This window comes from Populus nigra, chromosome 1, assembly GCF_951802175.1.
Source record: "Populus nigra chromosome 1, ddPopNigr1.1, whole genome shotgun sequence".
NCBI lineage: Eukaryota > Viridiplantae > Streptophyta > Magnoliopsida > Malpighiales > Salicaceae > Populus > Populus nigra.
The window spans coordinates 47788492-47814581 of record NC_084852.1 but is presented as its reverse complement, the minus strand read 5'-3'; the positions used below and the strand labels follow the sequence as shown (position 1 = coordinate 47814581).

The 26090-nt window shown below is 33.6% G+C and overlaps 3 protein-coding genes across 6 annotated transcripts; all 3 read left to right on the top strand.

Moving 5' to 3' along the window:
* Positions 1-6496: 6496 nt before the first annotated feature.
* LOC133682567 (mediator of RNA polymerase II transcription subunit 15a-like) lies at positions 6497-11422 on the top strand. The gene is made up of 9 exons (XM_062105960.1): positions 6497-7273; positions 7581-7630; positions 7884-7958; positions 8053-9146; positions 9190-9289; positions 9390-9701; positions 10432-10623; positions 10711-10799; positions 10932-11422. Exons 1-9 carry the CDS (start codon positions 6613-6615, stop codon positions 11137-11139), a joined length of 2781 nt encoding a protein of 926 aa, XP_061961944.1. The 5' UTR covers positions 6497-6612; the 3' UTR covers positions 11140-11422.
* Positions 11423-16015: 4593 nt separating this feature from the next.
* Positions 16016-20562, top strand: LOC133697170 (uncharacterized). Of its 3 annotated transcripts, none has more exons than XR_009842832.1 (11): positions 16016-16217; positions 16307-16361; positions 16889-16924; positions 17021-17065; positions 17617-17700; positions 17933-17998; positions 18240-18278; positions 18529-18628; positions 19073-19223; positions 19806-19969; positions 20290-20562. XR_009842832.1 is itself a non-coding variant. In XM_062119579.1 (11 exons), exons 1-10 carry the CDS (start codon positions 16033-16035, stop codon positions 19952-19954), a joined length of 786 nt encoding a protein of 261 aa, XP_061975563.1. In that variant the 5' UTR covers positions 16016-16032; the 3' UTR covers positions 19955-19969; positions 20290-20562. The 3 variants fall into 3 exon arrangements, 1 of the variants encoding a protein (XP_061975563.1); XM_062119579.1 differs by having other exon boundaries at positions 19930-19969; XR_009842834.1 differs by lacking the exon at positions 16889-16924.
* Positions 20563-22132: 1570 nt separating this feature from the next.
* On the top strand, positions 22133-25587 carry LOC133681086 (uncharacterized). 2 transcript variants are annotated; one of them, XM_062104180.1, is made up of 2 exons: positions 22133-22278; positions 23518-25587. In XM_062104180.1, the coding sequence occupies exon 2, from the start codon at positions 23545-23547 to the stop codon at positions 25462-25464; it is 1920 nt and encodes a 639-aa protein (XP_061960164.1). In that variant the 5' UTR covers positions 22133-22278; positions 23518-23544; the 3' UTR covers positions 25465-25587. The 2 variants fall into 2 exon arrangements, with proteins under 2 accessions (XP_061960164.1, XP_061960165.1); XM_062104181.1 differs by lacking the exon at positions 22133-22278 and adding an exon at positions 22305-22540.
* Positions 25588-26090: the final 503 nt, after the last annotated feature.

Below are 26090 nucleotides of genomic sequence, written 5' to 3'. Positions count from 1 at the left end.
AGGGAAAGAGCGCGAGGAAACCGAAACGTTAGTTACCGTTGAATTATCCGAAAACATTTCGATTTTGATTTCCATATTGATTTCTTCAATCTGGATATACCACACTGGATAACTTCATTATATACTCGCACCCACAAACTCAAACATTTGAGGAGAAAAGATCAGTTCTTATCCGTGTAAAGTTGTTTTTTCTGTTGCTTCAATGGAGAAACAGCAACGATTTTGTGTTTCTAGTTCTCGTTTTGCTGCCAAGAAAATACAGAATTCGAATAAAAGAAAAGAACGTGACCATCAAGAAGCCGAGAGTGAAGTTTTTGCCGGGTTACGGTCACAATCAAGCAGCGCAGTTAGTTCCATTGTCTCTTCAAGAACTCCAGGGAGGGTTTTGAAGGAACCAAGGCTTTCTAATGACAATTGGGTTAACAAGATGTTAACTCTGCTGGTCGTGATTCGAGAAGTAATGAAGTAGTGTTACTTGGGTTGCTGCCACCTTTCAGCGAGAACCCTAGCTGGGTTAAGAAGCCAGAAACAAGCGCCACAATTAGTGCTATTGCTGATTCAAGAATTCCAGGGAGGGTTTCAAAGGAATTAAAGCTTTTTATGATAATTGGGTTCCCAAGAATTCTTCTGGTCCTGATTCAAGAAACAAAGAGTCTGCTGAAGAGCTGGAGAGAAGGGTCTTAAGATGATGAGGTCGTCTTATAGCCTTGGGGATTTGCTAGAGGAGGCGTCTAGTGGGGTATCGACTCAACTAAGTTTGTATCATCATGATCCATTTCAAGATCAAGAAGAAGATGAAACCAAGTGACTTGAGCTATCTATGCAGGCTACCTGTGTCTGTAGATTCAGCGGAGAAACATGCCCTGCCTGTCTTGAATGAAGATCAAATTAAACAGGCTGATGGGGCGAATCAAGAAAACAATGAGAGCAATGGTTAGAAGATCTGGGCTTGGGATATGAATACTGAAACTATGCATCAGCTGGTCTTCAAAAGATGGAGAACTCCTAAAAGCAATGTTTTAACTCATGGCTGGACAGAGCTCTTCGTTAAAAGGAGGAATCTGATTGAAGGTGATGAAATCGGACTCTATTGGGACAGTGATCACTCAAGATTTCACTTAAGTGTTCTGAGTAGGGCTGCTGCTACTGCCCGAGACTGAAGATTCGTGTTGCTTTTTGTTCTTCAGATGTGTGTTATATGTAATCTATTTTTCTTGTTTTATTTTTCCTCTTTGGTATACATCATAAATAACCAATCTAGTTTGGTTTAATTGATTTGTTTTCGCATGCCTGATTTGATTTTAATCAACCAATTTATTGTTCTCTATTATGTTTAATGGACAGAACAAATCCTAAGAACCCGTTTGTTTTTGTGTTTGCGTTCATATCATTGTAGCCTCTTCTCTTTCTTCGCATTCATTTCTCCTTAACTACAGCAACAAAAGAACAATACACAGAACAATCCCCATTACTACACAACCACCAACCTCACAACAGGAATCCAAATCTATCACACAGAGCATTCTGAGTTGGTTTTTTTCTGCATTGAATTGTTTCTGACAATTAATTCTCATCAAGAACCTGCCATATATAATTCTCTTAGTCGGGATTGGGCTGGTGGCTGAAGGGGTGTGCTCCCACATGATTCGAAACTAATCCAACCACGTCGAGCATTCTAAACTGGCAATATTTTTCTGTATTGAATTGTTCTAGACTGCTCATCATGGACTTACCATCTAGCACCCACCGGAAAGTTACTGCAATTCTTTAGTTGGTCCAAATCATGAGGGAATTAGGTCGATGGTTAGGAGGATGTGCTTCCGCGTGGTCTAGTCGAATGAAACTCTCATGATTTTTCCGGTCTTGGTTAATCTTAGCATGCATTTAACCGGACCAAAGAATAGATCTAGTGTTTATTTGGAATTGCGGTGGAAATTGCGTTTCCTCATAAAGCTTTATGTAGTGTGATTGTGGGTGTTTTTTAAATAACTTTTCATGCTAAAATACATGTCAATGATGTTTTTTTATTTTTTAAAAATTATTTTTAACATCAGCACATCAAAACGATCCAAAACGTATAAACCATATTAAATTTTAGCAAAAAAAATTTAAATTTTTTGAAAATACGGGTTGAATCGCGTTCCCAAACATGCTTTTAGACTCCATATGCATACAAAAAACTAATCAATGATATCCACAAAAAAAATCAGAGAAGTTGTATCCTCAAGATGTTTTAAATGAATTTGCTCATCTTGAACTCAAATATAATGGAAGGTTGCAAAAAGAAATTCCTCGTAAATATATCAATTTAAATAAATATATATATCATCTAAAACCTGGTGAATAAAAATATAGTTTTAATGTATAGAAAATTAAGTCGAAATTTGTTAATCAACGTGGTCACCAAGTTAGCAAACACACATTAATTAATGATCAATAAAGCAAGTAAAAAAAAAAAAAAAAAGCTTGACGGTGGATTAACACAATCAACTCGATCTCTTACATTATTATCTCAATCTAAGCTAGAAAGAGTCAGGATAAGCATAATTAATTTCATTTTACATAATAATTTAAATGATAAGTGAATATTTTTTAATATTATCATATAAGGAAAGTCATAGAAAAGCAATTTCTAGCAAATACATATATGGTTTATTTAAGAAAAGATATCTTAGCATGACATTATGCCTTTTCCGCTCGAATTGAGATTATGATAGAATTTAAAAATAAAATAAAATAAAACAGTACAACAACTAAAAATTTCAGTAAACAAATACTAACAATTTGGATACCAAATACTTATTTTTCCATAACTACTTAATTAATTCTCGCAATTAAAAAGTAACAAATAATTAATTATAACGTTAAATCATCTAAAATTTAATTGAAAGAGGACTTAATCTCCCACGAATATTAACATTTAAATAAGGAAAAGTTACAATTGGCTTCGAGAGCAAGGATAAGTACAGAGGTTACAGCCTAATCAATGGGCCCAAGCTTCCAAATCTAAATGCTTCCCCTCACTGGCTCCTGCTATAAAAGCCGGCCATTTTCCCTCCTCTTCACAGTTCACAGCGAGCAGGAGAAAAAAAGAAGAAGAAAAAGTGAGTACTGTTTCGTTTCCTTGACTCACAAGTCTCTCGCAATATCGTCTCTGCTCTTCTGCTTCCAAGCGAAAATCTTCAAAATCTTATTGCTTCTGTTGCTTCGAAACAAACCACAGTTTCTTCACGTGGAAACGGTATGCCTCAAAAATGGATTTTCAGGTTTTGGATGATTCTGTTTTTGTGGGATTTATAGGGTTTATTATGTGAAAATGTATGGGTAGGACGTAACAGGACACTAAAAGATGTTTATAATATGTGTGTGTGTGTTTTTCAAAAAACAAAATGTATGGTTTGATGTTTTTATTTGTTTTATGCCTTGATTCATTGAGAAAATCCAATTCTTATGGATTTTTCATTTGTAAATCTGTAATGTGTGTTTGAATCTTGATGATTTCTGCTTCTTCCTGTTATGGATTAGGAAAATTGGAGTTGAAGGTGTCAACATATGGAAGACAGTGACTGGAGCAGTGAGTTATCAGCAGAATTTCGTCGAGATGTTGTCAATGATATGTAAGTGAGATGCCATTTTATCAAGAATTAATTAGAGATTTTATTGTTATGGGGTTTAGTTGTGGTTTTAGTGTCTTCAAATTGGTCTTGATTTTAATTAACCGGGAAGAAATAATATGATGATTTGCACACCAATTACATGGTTGTCATGATTCCCCTTGTTTGTGGTGCTTATAATCTTCCCCAGTCGAAAACCATTCTCCACTATAAAAATACCCAGCATAATGTTTTTCAAGCATGGCCTTCTCAAATGGAAAGTGAATAATTTTTTATTTTTTTTTGTGTATGGGTTACCTCATTATAGATCTCTAACAATTTTATATGGGTCTATTATTAAAATCTTCAATAACAACACACATCAACTAATTATTAAAAATTATTGAGTTTTAAAACAAACTTGAATAGTCAGAAGTGAAGGATAAAGAAATATATTAATTACTAGTTAAAATCCTGAAAATCAAGAATATTGTAACTATAAAAAAACATCTAAAATATTTAATTTTTATTTATTTAAGTCTCATTTGTCTAAAAATTGTTACAATTATTCATATAGAAAAAACCCTATTAATACTAATATCGAGTAGGAATATAAAAAAGAAATTATTCCTTTCAAATAAAAAACTAGAAAAGGGTAATAGTATTAATAGAAAAAAAATCCCTAGACTCAAAAAAAAATAATAAAAATATTTATTTTTCCAAAATACTTTTATATCAAGTTTAAATCTCATCACAACTATTTTTTTAAATAACTTTAAACTTTACATGATGAAAAATAAATAAATATCTAGTTAGGATACTTTAGAAGCTAGGGAGACAATTGACCATATTCAAAGATTGTTTACTTAGTTCTGCAAGCAGACTAGATTTACTTGTTTCACTTTCTGTTAAAATTGGTTGATCCAGACTGTTTTTATCAACAAAATCGAGTTCTATCAGAACAAACGAAGGTAAGCAAGCCACTGCATCGGCTAAGGTTCAATTACACTGCTAGAGGCAAGAAAGATAACACAAGAACATTATAAAAACTACAACAGTAGTGTGTTCATTGCTTCCTTGATTACCAGTTACCACCATCACATACACTGATTATGTTGGTGTCTGCGCCTTCCATCGTTATTTTGACCACGTTTAACACCTTTCTGTGATTGAAAATAATTGTTGTTATATAAACATTCAGAGTGGAGACAATAACGCAGACTGTCAAACCTTCTCCTCTGCAAGTAACTTTACCTCGTATACTGAAGTTGGCTGTTAACTTTGAGGAAAAAGTTTACTCGCTTGCCAAAGACAAGTTATCTTGATCTGCTATGCACTTCTAATCTAATCCATTTCTTTGAAACAAACAAGTTTTGACGTTGATGCATGCCTTATTTGATTATGATGATATGCCTTTTACAACCTTCGTCATGATTTCTATCTATAGGGATTGTGGCATCTTATGTGAAAGTAGAGGCCAACATGTTGTTTCTTGACAGTCTTCTTTCATTTATTCCCAAAAGTTCTCAGCAGTTTTTTTTAGTTATTTTCCATTCTACCAACATGCTGTCCGTCGACTACGTACCAAGATCATACAATCCAAGAAGCTATCTTGGTTTCCAATTCGGCTACAGATCTCTGTTTATTCTATATGGAAATTGAAAAGGAACATGAACTGAGTATAAAAGTGTTGGTATATATACCAAGCATAAGAATTTGTATAATCAAATGAGGCGAAAGTTGTACTTACCAAGCATAAAAGGTAGTTGTTGAACAGTTTTTCTTTACTTTTAGATAGCATTTGCTGTGCCCAAGGATTGACTTTAGGCATGGTCCAACCTTTTCCATTTAATATGAACATAGACCAACCTTTGCCGCAGTACAAGGCAAGGTTAATCTGAAAATTTATGAACTATGCTTACTGTTTATTTCAGAGTTCATATCTAAGCAGGATAGCGGCAAAGTTGAGGGAAATAAAGAAAAGTTCTAACGCTACAATTTCTAGTTCTTCTTCAAACTCTTCATTCTCTACTGAAATTCCTTCAGATCCAGGTAGAGTGACATGATTGCCACACCACTAATTACTTCATGCTGTTTTCGTTTTTATGCTTAGCTTCTATCCATGCCTGCTTCTTCCATGATATATATGTACATATATCAAGAACAAAGGAAACAATTTTGCCTTCCTTCTTTGCTATAATTGTCGAGCTTGGCTGGTTTTCTGCTGGTGTGCATAGACATAGCAAAATGATAGTTTATAGCCAAGCTATATATTGTGTGCTCATTTTCAAACATATTGAGTTTGTAAACTGCTTCAATCAAAATTTGTATTCAAGGACAACATGTAGAATTACTTTTTTCTTCTTCAAAATATTTTTCTGAAGCTATCCCGTCTGAAAACCACATTTTTGGGAGGACCTAGTACTTTAGAGTTTAGATTGTCGACTCCATATTCTTCTTCGTACTGTGTAATCTCTTTGCACACTTCCTAGGTTTTTTTTGTTGCTTATATGACGTAACCGGGAGCGAATAATGAAGAGGTTTGTAATACATTATAATATATGCAAAAACATTTAAAACATTTAGTTTTTATTTATTATAGTCTCACTTATTAAACTGCTATTATAACTTTTTTATTTATAAAAAAAAAACTAGAAAATTCTATTAAAATAAAAAAAGGAAAATATTTATTTTCACAAAAATCTCCTGCCCGTTTCCATGAGTTGAACCTCCTTAGTCGAAACCCTCCACCATGAAAACTTTCAACATAATATTCTTCAAGCAGAAGTTCCTCACGGTCGAAAAACTAATAAGACGCTTCATCGTAGGTATCTAACATTTTTATTAATGTTATTTATTTATTTATTTGTAGAAGCTCAGAATAATCAATCCCAAGTTCACAAACAAGATCGGTCATTTACTATCCAATATCATTCTGGATTGGCAAACCAGCTAGCATCAAGCAGCCCAACAGCATTTGCAAACGAACTTTGAGAACAAGGTAGCTTCTGCTCCTGTAATGCTTAGCTTGGCCAACTTACCGTCTACAAGGCCTCCTGACAGAGGTTTAACTCAGGTCTCAAAGTCAAATGTTAGCCTGAATACCAACTTGAAAGATTCACCTGGCGATTTGCAGAAGTCTTCAGAAAATTTGAAAGGTGAAATGGAACATTCTGGTAATTCTGGAAATTGCGAGCAAGAACAGGGAATACTGCATTCACCACAGGTTATTGCTCAGCATAACCCGGAAGAATTTCTGAATTTTCAGCAAGGCACCTGCCTAGAGCTTCAATCCTCAACACTTTCCATGGTCAAGAGGGACCCGCAAACAACCCCTGCGCAGCAGCAACAGACACAACAAGCTCCTTTTACACTTCACAATCCACCATCCATGGTTGAGCAGCCACTATTGTTGTCGCAGCAGCAAGAGCAGCCGAAGGGACAAAAAGCAGTTGCCACTGATGTGAGCCAAAAGCTATTAATTGCGCAAGAAAGCAGAGTCCCTGATCCGCAGCATCATCAACAACCGAAGTTACCATGCCCGTACAATGATTGTCAAAGCTTGCAGTCATGTTCACCGCCTCCAGAGCAGAAACTGTTGTCTCAATCACAGCCACCAAAATTGCAACAGATTCTAAATTTGTCACGGCAAGATGAACAGCAAAGATCTCAAGCATCAGGTACCTTTCTTTATGCAAAACATATCCTCAGAAACAAATACAACAAGGGGAGTTAGGAAACCAACAAATGTTATATAGGCTATAAGGGAAGCTGTTTGACTTTGATCCACAGATTATGCAATCATGTATTTGTGTTTTAGTTGATTAATATAATGGTGCCAGCTCCTTCAGTAGCTTTTTACTGGTTCTTAACCTGAACAGGTACTTCTTTGGAACTGTTCCTTCAACACAGCTCCTGTTCTGCCTGCCTTCTCTATTTTATGAGAGATTCTCAGTTGAACTGATGATAGATGTAATTGTTTTGTAGGAACCATAGAATCCGCTTCTGTGAAGAAGCAAGAGGAGGCGTATCAGCAGGTATATCTTCCAGCATTTAGAACTTGTTAAAACCTACTGTTCTTGTTAAATTCAGTTAAGGTGGTTTTCAGTAAGTATGGAAGACTTATTAGAAAGCGTTTGGGAATGCGGCCAACCGCGCGGCTGGCTGCATTCCCAAACGAAGCAAATTGGTTCTATTTGGTGAGCTTTGATGCTCAAAAAGAGTTTTTGGCCGGTAGAAGCCAGAAGAAAGAGTAACCAATGTTTATTTTGGAGATTTATCACCTTTCAGGCTGAGTCTTCAAGGAGTACGTACGTAGTGGAACTGAAAGAGATGTGCCAAAGGGCCATCAATTTACTCCAACAGGTACTTTTGCACTTGACATATTTCTTGTAGGAACACGTTGCATGAACAGATTTTTTACTCTGTAAAATAATAATTTTTTCTTGCTTATCTATAGAATGATTTTGTTCACCAAGAATCAAGGTTGAAATTGGATCAAGCTATGAAGTATCTAGATTATCCTGATTGCAATAAATCTACCGAGAAGTTGGATCTAATTAAGAGGCAGATAAATTGTGTCTTTCAGTTTGCAATGCCGAGAACACCAGCCTCTTCACTTGTCCACGGACAGCTTACTCCTAATTTGCACCCATTACAGAAGTCTCTGCAGCCGCATCCTCAAATTCATCAAGCAATGCCACCAGAGGATCAAAAGAAACCACCATTGCAATCAATGAACCCACAGAGTTCTGCAATAAATCTGCAGGACAGCAACATGAGAATTTTTGGCGATAGTTCTATGCAGTATCCATCTAAGCTTGTGATCTCACAGCAAGATGACATAAAATCAGAGCAGCATTTGTGTGAATCAAATTCAGAGCGCGAAAATGTAGTGAATCCAGTGCAGCAAGTTTCCATGAGGTCTCTACAGCTGCCATTAAGCACTCTTCCACAGCCAAATGATATCAAATTTCTATTAAAAAACAACAGGAATGAACGAGCAAAAGCAAATTCCGGAAGAAGTTCTTCTGTAGCTCAACGTATGGATCCAAAACAAAAGAAGTCCCTGCACCATGTATCCGCACAAAAGAAGAATCAAGAATCTCAACAGAGCCAAATGTGTCAGAAACTCATCAAGGGAAATCAAGAAGTTCCACAGCAGATGCAGCAGGATGATGAAATGCCACATCAGTTGAATGAAGTAAATGATGTGAAAATGACACAAGGAATAGAGCATGAAACAGCACTAAATCAGAGACCTGAAGTCAAGAACTTGAAATTTAGACAAGTGACAGCTGTTAAATCTGGAGTTCCACCTTCAATTTCTTCCCCCAGGCACATTCAGACCGAACCTGTCCAGTTACCTCGACATTTTCCTCTGACCAACCAGCATAATATGCTGCGGTTGCATACAATAGTTGGATCCCCTTCTCATTCTGTAAATTCACAGCCTGGGTTTTCTGCGAAATTCCTCTCCAATGATTCATCATACTTGAATACAGGTAAGACTGAACACGAACCTGTAACTGATGTAGTAGAATCGATCACACGGTTTGCCACTGGCACTGCTGATGTACCAACCTCACATCAACAGAAAATGTGAAAATGCAGATGGCTTTGGTTTTGATGCTTCAACCATCAATTTTGGAGAATCATGTGATGCTGAGAAGCCCATTCTACGCTTAATTAAAGCGGTTTGTCTGAAACAACTTGATTCCTGTCTTTGTTCATCAACCTGATGCTGAAGACTTGGACATGACTAATGAGATTTCAAATGTTGTTTGTAAATTTCAGGTGAACTCAATTTCATCGAAAGCATTAAGTGCTTCTGTAAGTGAGATTGGATCAGTAGTCAATCTGGCTGATAGCATGGCAGGATCAGTACCAGTTTATGGATCAAAAGGCTCAGTTAGTGAAGATTTAGGGGTCACGAGTAAGACTAATCCAGTTGCAAGATACTTTTCCATAGGTTGTAGCACATTTGGAATGAGGAAAGTGAAGCGTTCAACAAAAGCAGTTCCCTTGAATTATAAGACACCAGCTAGCCCGAAGAAATCTGGCTCAGAGTCAACTACATTTTGCCCCAACAAAAAACCTAGGATTCAGGTATGTCAGCTGCACTTTCAGTGTTGAAATACTAAGATGTTACAACTTAATATTAAAGAAAGAAAACAAATGACTCGATTCAGCGTCTTAGTGTATGTTTAGTATTGTGATAATTTTTGTGTTTGTAGTTTGAAAAGACAGATATAACTTATATGTTTGTGCTTTGAAAATACAGATTTAAAAAAATCTACAAGTTGTAGTTGTTTTTAAACCCAAGTTTTTATGTTAATTTGAGATGAAAAGCAGGTTTAAGTAATAAAAACCAAACCAACTTTTAAAGTTGGGTTGGCTAAAAGCATCTCAAAGGGCACCGCGCCACAATGTCACAGGCCAAATATGGCTAAAGTAGGTTGGTTTCTCTCCTTCACTTCTGCTAGGTGTCGTACAACAGCATTGACTGAGTTCATGTCGTAGTTGCAGCTTGTCATCAGATTACTACAGAATCTGATATAATTCGTTGGAACAACTCAATGCACTGCAACTTGTGATTAGTACGATAACAGATTCAAGAAAATTTACCTTGCATCTCTGGCACTCTTTCTAATATCTCCTCCCCTACATACACATACTGTAGCTTCAAGTCTTAATATTGAATCAGTTAAAGGCTGCCATTTGCACTCGGACTGCCCTTTTGTCTTGTTTTGCCCTTAAAAAGGCACATCAACCCTACCCTTCCTGTTCCTTTCTCTCTTCTACTCAATTCCCGAAGTCTTTCTGCCATTTATTGCAGGTCAGTCGTGCTGTGTTGAAGGAAATAGAGGAGATAAATCAGCAACTGATAGACACAGTGTTAGATATCAGTGATGAAGAAACCGACTCAACTACAGTTGGACCAGATGGTGGAGGAATCATTATCAAGTGCTCATTCATTGCTGTGTCCATTAGTCCAAACTTCAACTCGAAGGAGGATTTCGATCAAATTGTAGGTCTTTGACTGCTTCTTCACATAAGCACCATGCATAGATCGCCTTCATTTTCCCTATTGACCTTGTGTTCTATGGCCATGCAGTCAAAAATTCAGCCCTTAAAATTGCTTGTCCCCACAAAGTACCCTTATTGCTCACCTATAGTTCTCGAAAAGTTGCCAGAGGAAGTCAGGTAAGAAAAATAGGCTTTGTGTATTTGTTTTAAAGCACCTTACTTTTGGAGCATGATTCATCATTTTCTTCGGTTAATTCTCCAACACCTGGAATGTTACACATAATTCTGAAAGTTCTTAATGATCAACAGTGAAAAGCATGATGATCTTTCAGGGAAGGCAAGGGTAAAGCTCTACTTGCATCTCAGAAATCTATTGCAGCCCATGTCAATAGGGGAGATGGCGAGGACTTGGGATAAATGTGCTCGGACAGCTATTTCCGAGCATGCAGTGAAGAATGGGGGAGGTTGCGTTTTCTCAAAATATGGAACTTGGGAAAACTGCTTCAGTGCCGCATGATGAGGTGTTCATCTCCATTCTAAACAATCCTCCTGCTACGCAGCAAAGCATAGGGTTGTTGACTAAACTGAATAGACACAACCACATTACCTCGACGGTAATGTCTACAAGACCTTATAAAATCACATGTAATCAGAGATAGGTCAAGCATCTTCGAGATTTAAAGTGGATAAGCTTCGTTTTTTTCTGAATTGTTAGCCTGTTATCGTGTTCCTGGTACCCTGTCATTTCCAGACAAAGTTATTAATTCTGGTTTGGCTAAGCAGGAAACTTGGATTCAAAATTTGACTTGTATCGAGTTTAGTTTTGGAATCAAAAGCTAGCTTTATGAACTCTCAAAACATTTGCCCCATTTATTTACTGAAAAATAATTTTTGTTTGAAAAGTGAATTTTAAAAAAATAAATTTCGAGAAAGTAAATTATTTTCTGATATTTGGTAGTATAATGGAAAATAAGTTGGAAAATATTTTCCAGTGTTTGGTTATGTCATGGAAAATGAGTTAGAAAATAACTTATTAATGTTTTATTTTTTTCAAGTTTATTAAAATAATGAGAAACAAATCTTACAAATTAAAAAGTTGAATGAGAATGAAATTGAAAAAACAATTCATAAATTATCTCAAATAAAATAAATAATAATCAAAATAACAGATATCAAATCTAAAAAATAAAAAAATTAAAATATGAAGAAATTAAAATAATAATAATAATTAACATTTCATAAATTATTTCAAATAAAATAAGTAACAGTCAAAAGAATAAGGATCAAATTTGATAGAGAAAAAATTTCAATTAAAAAATGATAAGGGAAAAGCAAATAACAATTATAAAAATATTGATCAAAATTAATATAAAAATTAAATTCTAAGGGATGAAAATGAAAAATAAATATTCAAAACAAAATATATATTGCAATTAAAAGTTTGAGGACCAAATTTGATATAATAATCAGTAAATAATATGACATTTCTAAATTTTTCACGACTTTTGGAAAGTGTTTTCAGCCCAAAATTAAAAAAAAAACATTTTCCTAGAAACCAAGTTAAATTTTTCTTTGATTGGAAAGTGTTTTCTGTTGACCGGAAAATATTTTCTGTTGACCAACTTTTCTAATGACAAACAAACATACGAAAGTTTAGAAAGTGATTTTCTGAAAACTATTTTTCAAAAAACAAACGCAGTCTTGATCTTCTCTCTAACTAATATTATTACCCATTGTTATAAGATCGCATTCAAACAACTTTTTGACCTTTCAATTTAAGATTTAGATTAGATCGGTCTATAAAACAAACTATATTTTTTATATATAAAAAAACAATGTTGTTTTATTGTTTTTTTAAAAAAAAAATTCAAAACCTACCCGGTGGGATTAAACATAATAATAATAATAATTAGTGTTTAAACTGTAAACCATTATTAATATGATGTGTACCAAACATGCCATCGTTACTTTTTTTATTTAATTGCTAGGATACATAACAAATATACTAAAAAAAAACATGAGAGATTTACTGTAACCCCTCCTCGTATTTTTTTTATTCACCACTCCATTGTAGTGGTCAGTTTGTCTTTCCTATAAAAAAAAAAATGAATGTTTTTAGTTTAAGGATATTTTAGTATTTTTATATGGTTCATATGTCATTACTAATTTGTTTGGGGTATTTTTATTTATTTAATTTTTTATAAATAGTAAAATAATCAAAATATTCCCATGAGCAAAAAAAGATTAAGTGGTTTCGAGTAGGGGTATTTAGGTATTTTTTTTATATGCAGTAGAATTATACATGTGTCCTTAGATGCAAAACATTTAATTTATTGTTTTCAATGATATTTTGGTCTTTTAACCTAAGTTTTTTTTTTTTAATTTTAAGTTCGATTGAGAGTAGTTACATGATTTATAATTAAAATAATAACTTCTTATTTAAAAAGATAGTGGCACGTGTGGTGGTTTTTAGTTGTAAAAAATAATCATTCGTTATCTTAGATTATTCCTCGTTGTTTTTTTTTCCATTACAGGCGGTACATGTGCTCCAAATCTGGTCGGTGTATCTCCAACTATTCCTTTTTTTTTCTTCATTTCTCTCTTCTATCCTTGTAAATACACTACGGTCCTCATTTTTCTATTATTTTAAATTCAGACCTTTGAGTTTTAATTGCTGTTTTTTAGTTATTTTCTCTTTTGTTGAAATTTTATTTGTTTTCAATTTAACTATTGATTCTTAATTTGTATATACAAAGTATTTCAATTCGGTCCTTTTACTTTTAATTTTTTTTCTTTACTCTTTTATCAAAGTTTTTATGGCATGCAATTTGATCCTTCAAATCAAGTTAATGATTTTTATTTTTTCAATAATAATAATGATTTAGATTTGGTTCCTTTTCTTTTGATTTCTTATTGTTTTTCTTGACTTTTTTGTCAAAATTTTTTATAGTTTTCAATTCTATCCTTCAAATTAAGTTCATGGTTTTTATTTTTTCAATGATGATGATTGTAATATTAGCTATAATGATGATGATGACGACGCCGCCAATTATAAAAGTAGTGATGAAAATAATAATATTAATGATGATGATGAGAAAAACAATAACAACATTAATTAAATTAATAATGATAATAATAGTGATGATTGTAGTAATAATATTATTAATGATAGTTGTGATAGTAATAATAGTGGTGGTGGTGATAAAAAAAAGTGATGTTAATAATAGTGGTGGTGGTAATAAAAAAATGATATTAATAATAATAGTAATTATAGTATTGTGATGGTATCGACACTGTTGATGGTGATGATAATAAAAATACTAATAATATATGTTGTGATGACAGTGATAATACAATATTAACAACAATAACAATAATAATAGTGATGACGATTGTGGTATTGATTGTTAAAATAGTAATAATATTAATAAAAATGATGTGTTATTACTAATAATGATAATATTAGTTGGGGTGAGTAAAAAACCGATTAAAATGAGAGAACCAAAAAATATTAACTGAAAAGATTGGACTAAGAAAAAAATCAAATTAACTGATTACAAAACCAAAAACAAATGCTAGTTCAGTTTGGTTTCAATTTCAAATGCCTAAAACTGACCGATTAAACCAAACTGAATTGAACCGGTTCAACCAATAATTTTTTTTTTAAAAAAAGTATAAATATTCAATTTCCTTCCCAACCTAACCAAAACCTAATAGCCCCCCCCCCCCCCCCCCCACCTCCTAAAAAAAAAAACCCAAAAATAGCATCCCCCAAGCTTTCTATGTTCTCTCATTTTCTTCATTAGCTATCATTATCAAAACCCAACGACAACTCCTTTCTTGAATAATTATTTTTTTTAAATAATTTGTATGATTATAATTTTTTTAATTTTATATTTTAATATTTAATTTTTAAAAAATTAGATTTTATGATTTTTTTAAATTAGGTGCTTTAATTTTAATGATCCGGGTCATGAGTTTTAAAAAAATTAACATATTTTTAATTGGATTATTTCAATCACATAATTTAAACTACGAGTTAGATGAAATATCCCGTACTGACTCAGCTCTAATAAATATTTTTACATATTTGTTATATATGATTTTTTTTTAATTTTCAATAATAAACATTATTTTTTATTTAAAAAATTGTTTAGTCACGTGGTGAGCTATAGCTTAATGGTCATTGGCAGGGAGTATTCATGAAGATTATCTTCGAGGCCCCCTTCTACCGGAAACTATAATATAAATAGTGTATTTGAGAGTGTAATAATAGTTGTTTTTTAAAATATTTTTTTTACTTAGAAATATATCAAAATAATATTTTTTTTATTTTTTAAATTATTTTTGATTTTAGCACATTAAAATGATCTAAAAATATTTAAAAAATATTAATTTAAAATAGAGAATAAAATAAAATAAAATTTTAAATTTTTTCAAAAAAAATTTTAAAACACAAAAACAAAAACAAATAGGAAGGAAAACACAAAATTTTCTTCAAGTTATCAGTCAACAGAGCCAACATCAGTCTTAGAGTAAATTATAATCTAGTCTCTCTGTTTTCATGGTTTTGTAATTGAATCCTTATGATTTTGAAATAAAAAGTTAGAAAAAAAAAAGAGAAGAGAATCAACTTGTCCTTTTTAAATGTCCAAACAAACATTTTTAAATGCACCCTTTCGTCTGGTTTTGCTTGTAGCAGGTGAAATTAGAAATTTAATAGAAATGGATGGCATGGATTTTAAAAAAAAAAAAACAATCAAATTATCATGAAAACTTTCAAAGTACTATAATACAAACAAATATAATAATACTGAGTTATCGATAAAAATATTAAATCCAACTTGGTTTTATGCGTTGACTTGACTAACCTAATTTAGTTGAATTTTAAAAAAAAACTTGAATTTAACTTTATTTTTTTATGAATTAATTTATTATCTTTTTAACTCAGGTAAGACATGAGTAGATTTTTTTAAAACTTATTTTTTATTTTAAATTGAAATAATATTTTTTTTGATTGATTGTGTTAATATATTTAATTTATAATTAAGTTTTTGAGTCGAGTTATGAATTAAGTTTAATAACTTTAAATTCTATATTAATTTTTTAAATTGAAAGGATTAACTAATTATTTTTTTAACAATAAATAGATTAAATAAGTATCTTATTTAATATTTTTTAATTAAATTGAGAGATTAAGAGCTTGTTTATTTTTTTATTTTAAAAAAATAAAAAAATTATTTTCTAATTAATTTTCTAATGTTTTTATATTATTTTAATATATTAATATTAAAAATAAATTTTTTTTTTTAAAATATTATTTCAAAAAAAAAAACACGTAAGCAAAAAAGCTTCTTCATCACCGAACGGTCTAAATATCAAGGTGAGAAACAAAGTACATAGAGGAGTTATGGATATGGTGGCTCCAAGCTGGAGATTAACTCCACAGAGTTTGCCACTATTATCACCAAAAGTCAAAAGCTTCAGGGTTTATAGCTCTTCTTCGTCTTCGTCACTCTCGCTATCTCCCATAATCCAAAAGACCTCATCTCTGATTCAAAATTCTGGTGTTATTGCATGCCTTCGCGCCAATAGGTAACCTCTACTAATTCTCTCTCCATCTCAAATGAAAAAAAGAAAAAACTTTTGTGACTAGAAGTGAACAATTCTTGTTCGTTTTTTAGTGCAGAGCTTGCATACGAAGCTGCAACTGCTGCACTGAATGGTGGCATCTCTGTTGTAAGTCTACTTATTGCTCTCTTTCATTCATTCCTACATTTGGTAAATGCGTTTCTTGTTTTTCACTAAAATTGGAAGACTATTTGATAAATGGGTTGCTGGTGGTTTTTGTTAGAGCAAGACTGGGATCTTTAAATTCTTCCCCTTTTAGGCTGCAAGAAGGAATCTTTATGAGTACTATAAATATATAATGTTGCAGGAATTGTTAAATTGACCATATATGGGCTTGAACTTATACCCTTATATATAGTTGTTAGACCCGAGCTTGGGTCTTGGTCGCCGAGTTAAACTTTTTTTTTGTTAAAATAGTAGCTTTTAGTTTTTTTTTCCCACTTAGTGTTGACCCAGGGGTCGAACGGGTTTGGTCGGGTCAATATCTTGTCTGCTTCAACAAGAAACCTGACCTGGATCAAGCTCCAGGTGCTGGATTTTTCGTGTCACCCTATGAGCTGGGCCAGGTTTAACAACTATGCTCTTTTGTACAATGCTTTGGTTTTAAAATGTATTCTTTTTGTTGCTTTGTGTAGCTGGAGATTGTGATGTCCACACCAGGTGTGTTTCAGGTTGTTTGATTTGCGATTTTCTATTTAGAATTTCGTTTACTGCATTTTGTCCTCCTGGGTTTGAGACTCTTTGTGCTTTTATTGTCTTGTGTTCAGGTTTTAAGGCAGTTGGTGAAGGACTATCCTACATTGGCTTTGGGGGTAATTGTATTATTACTTTCTCTAAGATTTCATAACTACTTGTTTTCTTTCTAGCATGGTATGGTATTGGCCACATCTTGCAAGAACTCAGGCAAGTCTTGGAATGCGGAGCATGCATGTTTGTGATTTCATATGTTACATAAGAGAGATACAGAGCATTGTAGACCTTTTTTCCTCATCCTGTCCACTTTATGATTATGTATATTCTGTAAATGCATCATGATTGGCTAAAACATGAAGAAGCTTTATTTTATATTAGATTTTGCGAAAGACGGGCCAATATGCTTTCAGTTTGTTGCAAGTCACGTTTGCCATATTTGAAGCAAATCCAATTAAACAGATCAGAAGTTGCTGCAAGTCTGCAATCTGGATCAGGAACTTTTATTTTCCTCATCCTGTCCACTTGATGAGTGTTTACTAGAAAGTTCTTTTGGCAAGTGTCAGAATGCTATGGTCAATTGCAAGAGCTGCCATAGATAGATTTCAATGATATTTTTTGACTAATCTTACTTTCTTCTCAAGAGATTCGTGGTGCGGCCAATATCTTACAGGTTGGTACTGCTTTAAATGCTGAGGATGCCAGAAACGCAATGAATGCTGGAGCCAAATTCTTCATGAGTCCTGCTACTGTGAAGGTACTTTTAGTATTCTGAGATCTGCACAGGTTTTCTTTCAATTAGTATAGAGATAATAACTTAAAAGAGTTTTGTACTTTCCATTCCTATTTCTTCCTCTTTTAATTTCCTTTCGTTCTTTTTCTTCAACTAATTTTAAACATACTTTTTTTTTGTTTATTTCTCAGACGCATTGGCTTTACATCTGCCATGCTTTTTCTTTGTTTATTCTTACATGCTTACTTATCATCAGGACATTATGGACGATATTGTGAAGGATGAAATTCTATACATACCTGGTGTAATGACACCCACAGAAGTAAGCAACCTGTGAACTTAAACTGTCTTTCATTTCTTAAGCTCTAAGAATCCTTGTAGATGTACAAGTAAATGAAGAAGTTAAACTGCTCATCTTAGTGGCCACTGCTATTGTTTTGATATAGAGAATTTGGAGAGTTTAATTATTAGAAATTTGTGTTCTCCATTATTTATGTAAGAGTTAGACCATTTGAATCATATTTCCCTAAGGAGACTATTATGAGAACTTGTTTTTTTTGCAGATACTGTCTGCATATGATACTGGTGCTAAAATGGTCAAGGTGAGTGCTGTCACATTCTCATATTTAACAATGTTGGTAAAGGAGTTGGTTATGAGATAGAGATGTCATGTGCACAGCCTGCACACAAGTCTATATTTCAATATAAGAGTTCATGTGGTACTATATATGCTCCATTTCGCAAGGCCCTTGTTTGCTCACTTTAAGTACTCTTTATTGAATGAATGTTCTTAGTATGTACAGGCCAAGGATCACCTTATGGATTATATTTCTATCTTTTTTGGTGGATTAGGTTTATCCTGTTTCTGCATTAGGTGGTGTCCAATATATATCAGCACTCAAGAAGCCTTTCCCTCACATACCAATGGTTGCTTCTCAGGGCATCACGATAGGTTAGTAATATATGAACACCACCCCAATGCTGCTCTTAAAGATCAATTATTCAATTTTCATTCTCTGTCGTTAAGCTTGATAGTTCTTTTCCCCCCCATTTTAAAACAGGGATCATGACCTTTTATTTTGAATGAAAACTGTATGATAAAGTTGGAAAATGGTTAACACCTCCTAGATGTGGATATCAGTTAGATTGATATTTGATTCCATGAACCATATGCTTTATGCTTCTAGGAAAGAATAGTACTTAAGGACTATCATTTATCATAATTTTCGTAACTGAAGTGTTCGTTGAACAGAAAAATTTTACCATTACACATTGATAATGGCTCTTTAGTATTAACTGTCATAAAATCTTGGTTTAGGTCCAGTTGTACCATTTTCATTTCAAGCTTCTTGCTGCAGTTCTTGATTGGATAACATTTGTTTCAAATTTGATGCAGATTCTATAGGGGAGTATATATCTTCTGGAGCATCATCCGTTGTTTTATCAGATGCCATTTTTGATAAAGGGGCGATGACCCAGAGAAATTTCAATGTAATACATCAACTTGCAAGCCTTGCTGCTTTGGAGGGAAAAGAAGCTGTTGAACGGTGAGTAATAGCGCAGTCTGTCTCTAAAAATTGTCATTGTCATTGTCTTTTCGTGGTTGTTTCATTGTATAAACTGTTGGTTGCTAATCTATTCTCTCTCTTACATCTAGAGATTCTTTTGGGTCAACAACCTCTCATGTTAAAGCTTAGGATGTGACCTTTAATGTTGCGAAATCTCCTCGTGTTTTGCTGAAGGCTTTCCTTCCAAAAGTGTAATCAATATTCAGTAGTTGTAAGCTGTAGAATAAGTGGCAATTTTCCATCTTTTGTGTTGCATCTATCAATCATCATTCATGATTCGTTCATTTGGATAAGGGTCCTTCAGGAATCTCAAGGCTTATTTTCTATCCTGGTTTCATATTATTTTTCTTCAATTGAGTTTTCGTTTTATGCTGTCATTTACGCATCTCTATCTAGCAGTTAGGTTTCCTTGTGTGTTATAGTTCACCTATCCAGTTGTGTACATATTCCAGTTTGCAATGGAAGGTAAGGTCTTACATGCCCTGAGAAAATATTGCATATGATTGACACTGCTGCTATCTTTTGTTCTATTGCTGTCTGATGCAAGCAAATGCCATGCAGAAAAAGAAGTTGCACCACAAATTAATTGCTTCAGTAGAGCCTACAGATTGTATTCCTCAACATCTGTACTTGACTATCTCCGAAGCGTCTACAAGGTTCTGACGATGTTAAACTGTTGATGCAGCCAGCAAGGAAAAGATACTGACTGAGACTGGAAAATGAAGGTAAAACTCAACCCCTTCATCAGTTTTGTTTTGGTGTCGCCTTCGGTGCAACGCATTGGAAGTTCGAAATCTATGTCACTTACAATCAGATTGGTTCTTACCTGTGCTCCAAGATCTGTTGAATCCATAAATTTCCTTTTTATGCCTTTGTAAGAGCAGCAGATAGCTACCTTCTGCACCCTTCTCATGGTTTCAGCACTTCATTTCTTTTAAACCTATCCTTCTTTTCTCAATTTTACTTTTAGGATGGCAAGGCATGCCCTCCATAGAATTAAGGGTTGTCCTCAAGTTAAAGTGCTATGTGCTTTCTCTGCTTCCAGGTTTCTAGGATCTTGTTGAAAAGTTCTATATCATGTGAAAGAAAGGAAAAGATCAGAAGATTCATGCATAAAGGTAATCCATGCGTGAAGCTGCAACTTGCTGTGCTGAGAGCTTCCCAGGTGACCATGTCCAAGCCATAGGAGACAGGGAGGGGTGCGAAATAATTATTGAATCTTTTTTAGGTTTTCGTTTTGTATATCGTGGAGGGCAAATTATTTACGTAATCAGTAACTGTACCGACTAAATAATAATGTAGCCATTATTTTGCTTGAGTCCATTTTTAATTGAATATATTAACTTGATAAAATTTGATTAAATAATAATTAGTTTGTTTGGAAATATGGTTGTTTTTTAAAATATTTTTTATTTAAAAATATATTAAAATAATATATTTTTTATTTTTAAAAAATTATTTTTGATATTATTATAATTATATCAAAATAATTTAAAAACATCAAAAATATTAAAAATAAATAAATAAATAAATAAAATTTAAATTTTTTTAAAAGTATTTTTAAAATGTAAAAACAATTACAAATGATCAAGTTAAACCTTTTTAATTAATCTAAATAATTATTTTTTAAAAATAAAATAATATTCTTCTAATAAAAATGATTAATTTAGTAATTATACTTTTCAAATTAGTTTTTGTATTGGGATCCGACAACGATGACTAATCAAGCCAATTATGTGAATATATGTACTTATTATTTTCTTTTCAACTATTTAATTAAATATTCTAGTATTGGTTGTTAGTTTATAAATTGATTTACCGACTTCACTTCTTGTTTTGTAGTGTGATGATTAAGGATTTAAAATCTGCACAGCAGGTCTCGAGTTTGATTCAGGGCATGTATTTTTTATAAAAGTCTGAGATAATCAGAGTTTTACTCACTCATCTAAACCCATAAAATATATTTTTTAAAAAATAAGATTTCTCGAATAAAAAAAAAAGTTCTTGTCTCGTCCGTCAATGAAAAATCATCAAATCACAACAATACATGTGGCAGTACGATTTTAAAGCAAAAAAAAATATTGCTAAAATAATACCCCCTTCCCCTTTTCTGTTAAAAATAAAATAAAAATATTCAATGGCAGTACGATTTTACAGCGATTCTGACAGCTTATTTAGATAATTTGCCTGCTTTCCCCGTTATATGCATGCTATTTTTAAAATAAAAAAATAAAAAAAATAAATGGAAAAAAAATAATCTACTTATTATTATATATCATATATAAATACTTATTATTATAATTGTCAAATCTAATTAGAAAACCAACTTAAAAAAACTCTATTTATTAAATTATCCATATGGATCATATGATAAATTATTATTTTATCAAGATATTATTGATTTTTAAAAAGAAAAGTTATTAAAATTGACTTAATCAATTTAGATATTATTAATAAACAAATTAATTAGACCAAATCAATAGAGATTTAATGAATTAATATTATTTTTAATTCAATTTAAAACCGGACTTGAATAATAAATGTTTCAAATTAATTTATAAGACTGAATTGAGTGTAAAAAACTATATTTATTGCAACAATAATAATTAAAATTATATAATTATTTGCATATTTTTATTTTTAATATTAACGGGTTTAATTCTATCAAAAAAATCCTTTTTTTTGAAGTATCCTTTTCAAATCTCATAAATCAAATAATTGAATTTCTTTTAAAACTGTTTTCAGAAGAATCATATTTACTTAAATTAGCATCGGTAAGAGATATTAAAAAAAAAACATAACGTAAGTACCGGGACTGAAGTGGTTGAATTAAATACAGTCTAATTACACCTGGCGTCCGAGATAGAACATTAAAAAAACAGGGAGAAGGAATCCTTAAAATGAAACCAGAAAAGGAGAAAGGTTATTAACACAACACAACACACGGACAAACAGAGCAAACAACATCGAAGAAACTCTTATAATTCTCAAATCAACGTCAAAATCAACAGTCCCTCAGCTTTTCTTCTTTAAGGTTTGTTACCAGATCCGTCCGTTCTTTTTTTTCCTCTTTTTCTCAGATCTTGAATGCATTGAGAAATCAATGTAGTTTGTGAAAGCCTGGTTTTTGTTTTATGGGGTTGGTCTGTTTTGATCTCTCTTTTTTTTTAGTTTGGTTCGATTTTGAGAGATCTAATTGTATCTTATCTGGGTTTTTTATTCTATGCTCATTTCTTGCCTGTAAAATTCTTCTTCTTCTTCTTCTTCTTTTATTATGGAGCGGTCAGGAATTCGAGGTGGGGTTTCATTTCTTATGGTTTGTGGGTATTTAGAAACTTCATTTCTTGTCCATTCAAGGAGAAAACAGAAGATCTCATTTTTATTTGTTGTTTTGCATTAAGCATGTGGGATGGTGTATGGATTTGTGTTTGAATTAATTCTGTTTCCAATTTTTGTTATTATTTGCATACTGTTGTCGTTTACAATAAATTTGTTCTTTTATTAATCGGTTATGCAATTTGGAGAACTGTATTATGGCATTTGATTTGCATTCTGCCTGTAGGGTCATAATGAAAATGCCTTCAATCCTGCTCTTTTGAAAAAAAAAATTTCTTTTATGTTTGCTCATTAAATCAGCATGTGAAATATCTTGTTTTGTTTTGGGGTTTGGTTGATCCTATTCTTGATAGGGAATCAATGAATTGCAGGACTGTGTTATTCTCTTTCGATTTTTTTCTTTCCTCAGTTTCAAATTTGTGTGACTTAGCCTTGTAAGTTTCAAATGTGTGATGAATGCATTATACCACCTGGACTTTCAGTTTACGATTCAACTCTCTCTTTTTGTCTGTATATGTTTTTCCCTTAAATGGTGGGTACGTAGTTAATGAGATACAGTTCATTCTTATGTAATACAGAGCATGCTGCATGCTTTTTAGGTGATTTTGTCTTGAGATTGTTACACATAATGTCCATGCAGAATGGGATTTTAAAAGTGTTATGAACCTTCTGATCCTAGAAAACGTCCGAAAAAACTCGCCTTAGCACCCCCCGAATTCCTTTCAATAGGTTATTGAGTTTTCCTATAAGATTAAATGAATGTTTTTTGAGGAAATTGCATATGGCATTCCTGTCTATAGTGATTGTGAATCAATTCTCTCTCACATTCTTTGCAGCTGATCATGAATATGGTGTTAATTTGGACAATGATGCATTGAATATGTGCATTTATGCTATACTTTATCTAGAAGTAAGAAATGGTTTTTATTTTTTGCAGGACAGTATCTTATTGTAATCCAGAGAGATGTCTCCTGCATCAAAATCCAAGACCAAGTCCAAGGACAAGACCTTTGTAAAGTCTGCTAAAGAACAACAGAAGGCGTCTATTAAGCCTTCTGGATCAACCAATACTGTAAGCGGGAGTCCAGTGAATGCTTATAATCCAATCTCTGGGACTTTTCATGCACTAGAAATACCATCAGCTGCTGCTTTCCCACCCCCAGCTACTGCTTTCCCACCCCTCCATGACAATGGTCGATTCAGAAATATAGATGACCCAGACGAGCATTCTAGTAGCCCACATGGAACGCTTTCTGAGTATGATTCAGTTTCCAACAATGGGAGCTGCTCTGGTGAGTCAGAAGACATAAAAGAGAAAGCCAATTCTACTCGGCAAGAAACAGTACCTGGTTTAGACAGTGACAAACGTGAGAAGATCCGCCTGAAGAATGAGAAAAAGCACCAGCGTCAGAGAGAGAAGAGAGCTCAAGAGTTGCATGAGCGTTGCATTGGGTATCTAAGGTCAAGAAAACTAGAAAGACTTTCGGAACAGCTTGTGGCAATGGGTTTTTCTCACGAGCGGGCAACCCTGGCCCTTATGTTGAATGAGGGCAGGGTGGAAGAATCAGTAAACTGGCTTTTTGAGGGAAGTGAAGAGGAAGCTCAAAGCAAGGACACTAAGCTTGGAAGTGGTGGTAACCTAAATATTGATATAAGTGAGGAGCTTGCTCAAATCTCAGCTTTGGAGATGAGATACAAATGCTCAAAGCAGGAGGTTGAAAGAGCTGTGGTTGCTTGTGAAGGGGATCTAGTGAAGGCAGAAGAGACCTTGCATGCACAAAAGCAGGGACTACCTACGACTCCACCAAGACCAGAATATACTGCTGACACCAATAACCTGAGGAGACTGCATGAAAAGCCTGTACCTGTACCTGTACCTGCAGCTTCAGTTACAGCACAACAGAGAATAAACGAACCGGATTTCAACTACAAAACAGCAATTCCAGTGCCAACATATTCAGAACCTGGGAGTAGAAACTTACAACCTCTGAATCAGCCCAAGTCACTAGCAGACAAGAGGTGGGGCACAACAGGATCAAGCCCTGCCTTTCCATCATCTATGGTACCATCCATCCAAGTAGCACCTCCATCAACAAAATTTGATGTCCGGCTTGGTTTTGCTGGAAATGAGGGGAAAAATTTGCAGCAGATAGTGAGGGAACCAGTAATAATGATGCAGCGCCCTCAAGCTATAAATGCCAAACAAAATACAGTGCCTAGTGCAAGCACCACACCTGTAACATCTGGATGGTATTCAAATAATGTTTCAGGAGTGGAAAATATGCGGCCAAATGTTAAGTTGCTTCCAAATCAGAGCACTGGAAACTTTGTTCTTGTAAATCAGAGCTCAGAACAATTTTACAATCCAGTGTCACGTAAAGAAAATTCATTCCTGTTTAGTGGCCCAGCTACATCAAATAGACAGGGAGGTACAAGATCTTCTTCATTTACGGTTCCATCTCAGTTGCAAGGTTCATATGGTAAAACAACTGCGTCTTTGCCTTCACTAGCAGCACCATCCTCACTTGGTTTATTCACTGGTTGGGGCGCAGCAGGAACTTTAGGATCTCCACATGTTGATTGGGATACAGGAAGCTTGATGCCAGAATTTGATTACACCAGTATCGATTGGACTTTGGATTCAAACCTGTTATCCTCCAAGTCAAATGGGTTGTGGTTGGGTCTCACCTCATTGCTTAGGAACACATCTATCACAAGAACTAGCGGTACAAATAGTTCCTTCCTGTCAGGGTTACGGGACAGTGGAATGGCTAAAGAAACATTATCCTCAGCTGGCACGAGCGAGTGGACCTCTCCTTTCGCAGGAAAGGACATGTTTAGTTTGCCGAGGCAGTTTGTAACTTCTCCGTCTCCTTACGACTAGGGATAGGACTTTGGAAAAGGAGAAAATGCAGGCAATGAGGCTGGTGTAGTTGGTGTATGGATGCATTTTCGTACTTGTTTCTGGTTTATCATTGGTAAATGCATCTATTAGTTTCTGCTTCAATGACTTGTGCCTTTTCTTTCTCATTACATGCTTGCTGGATAGAACTTGTGGGCTATCAACAAGATTTGCAGAGACGGCAGCAGCTTGCGGCCTGCTTTTTTTGCCTAAACGATTGACCTGTTCACCTACATTTGCTTGAAAAAAAGAAGGGATCAATTTAAACTCGGAATTAATGACCTAAGGGCTTTCGTAAAATGAATAACTGGATGCAAACGAGAAGAAAATATAGTGCCAAAATAAAGAAAAAATTAATGAAAATCTTGGCCATCTCAGTTACAAAAACTGTGGGCTTTATAAGATGAGTATAGGACTTACATTAATTGAGATTAAAAGGAATACAAGAAGATATATATATATATATATAAAGTTAAGAAACCCTAGATGCCATATAATTTTCAGAAGAAGAGAAAGAAAACAATCTCTTTATTAATAATGCATGTATCCTGGAAAAAGAAGGAATTGCAGAAAAGAAAAAACCTTAAGCAGACCCAAAGCCAAGAATT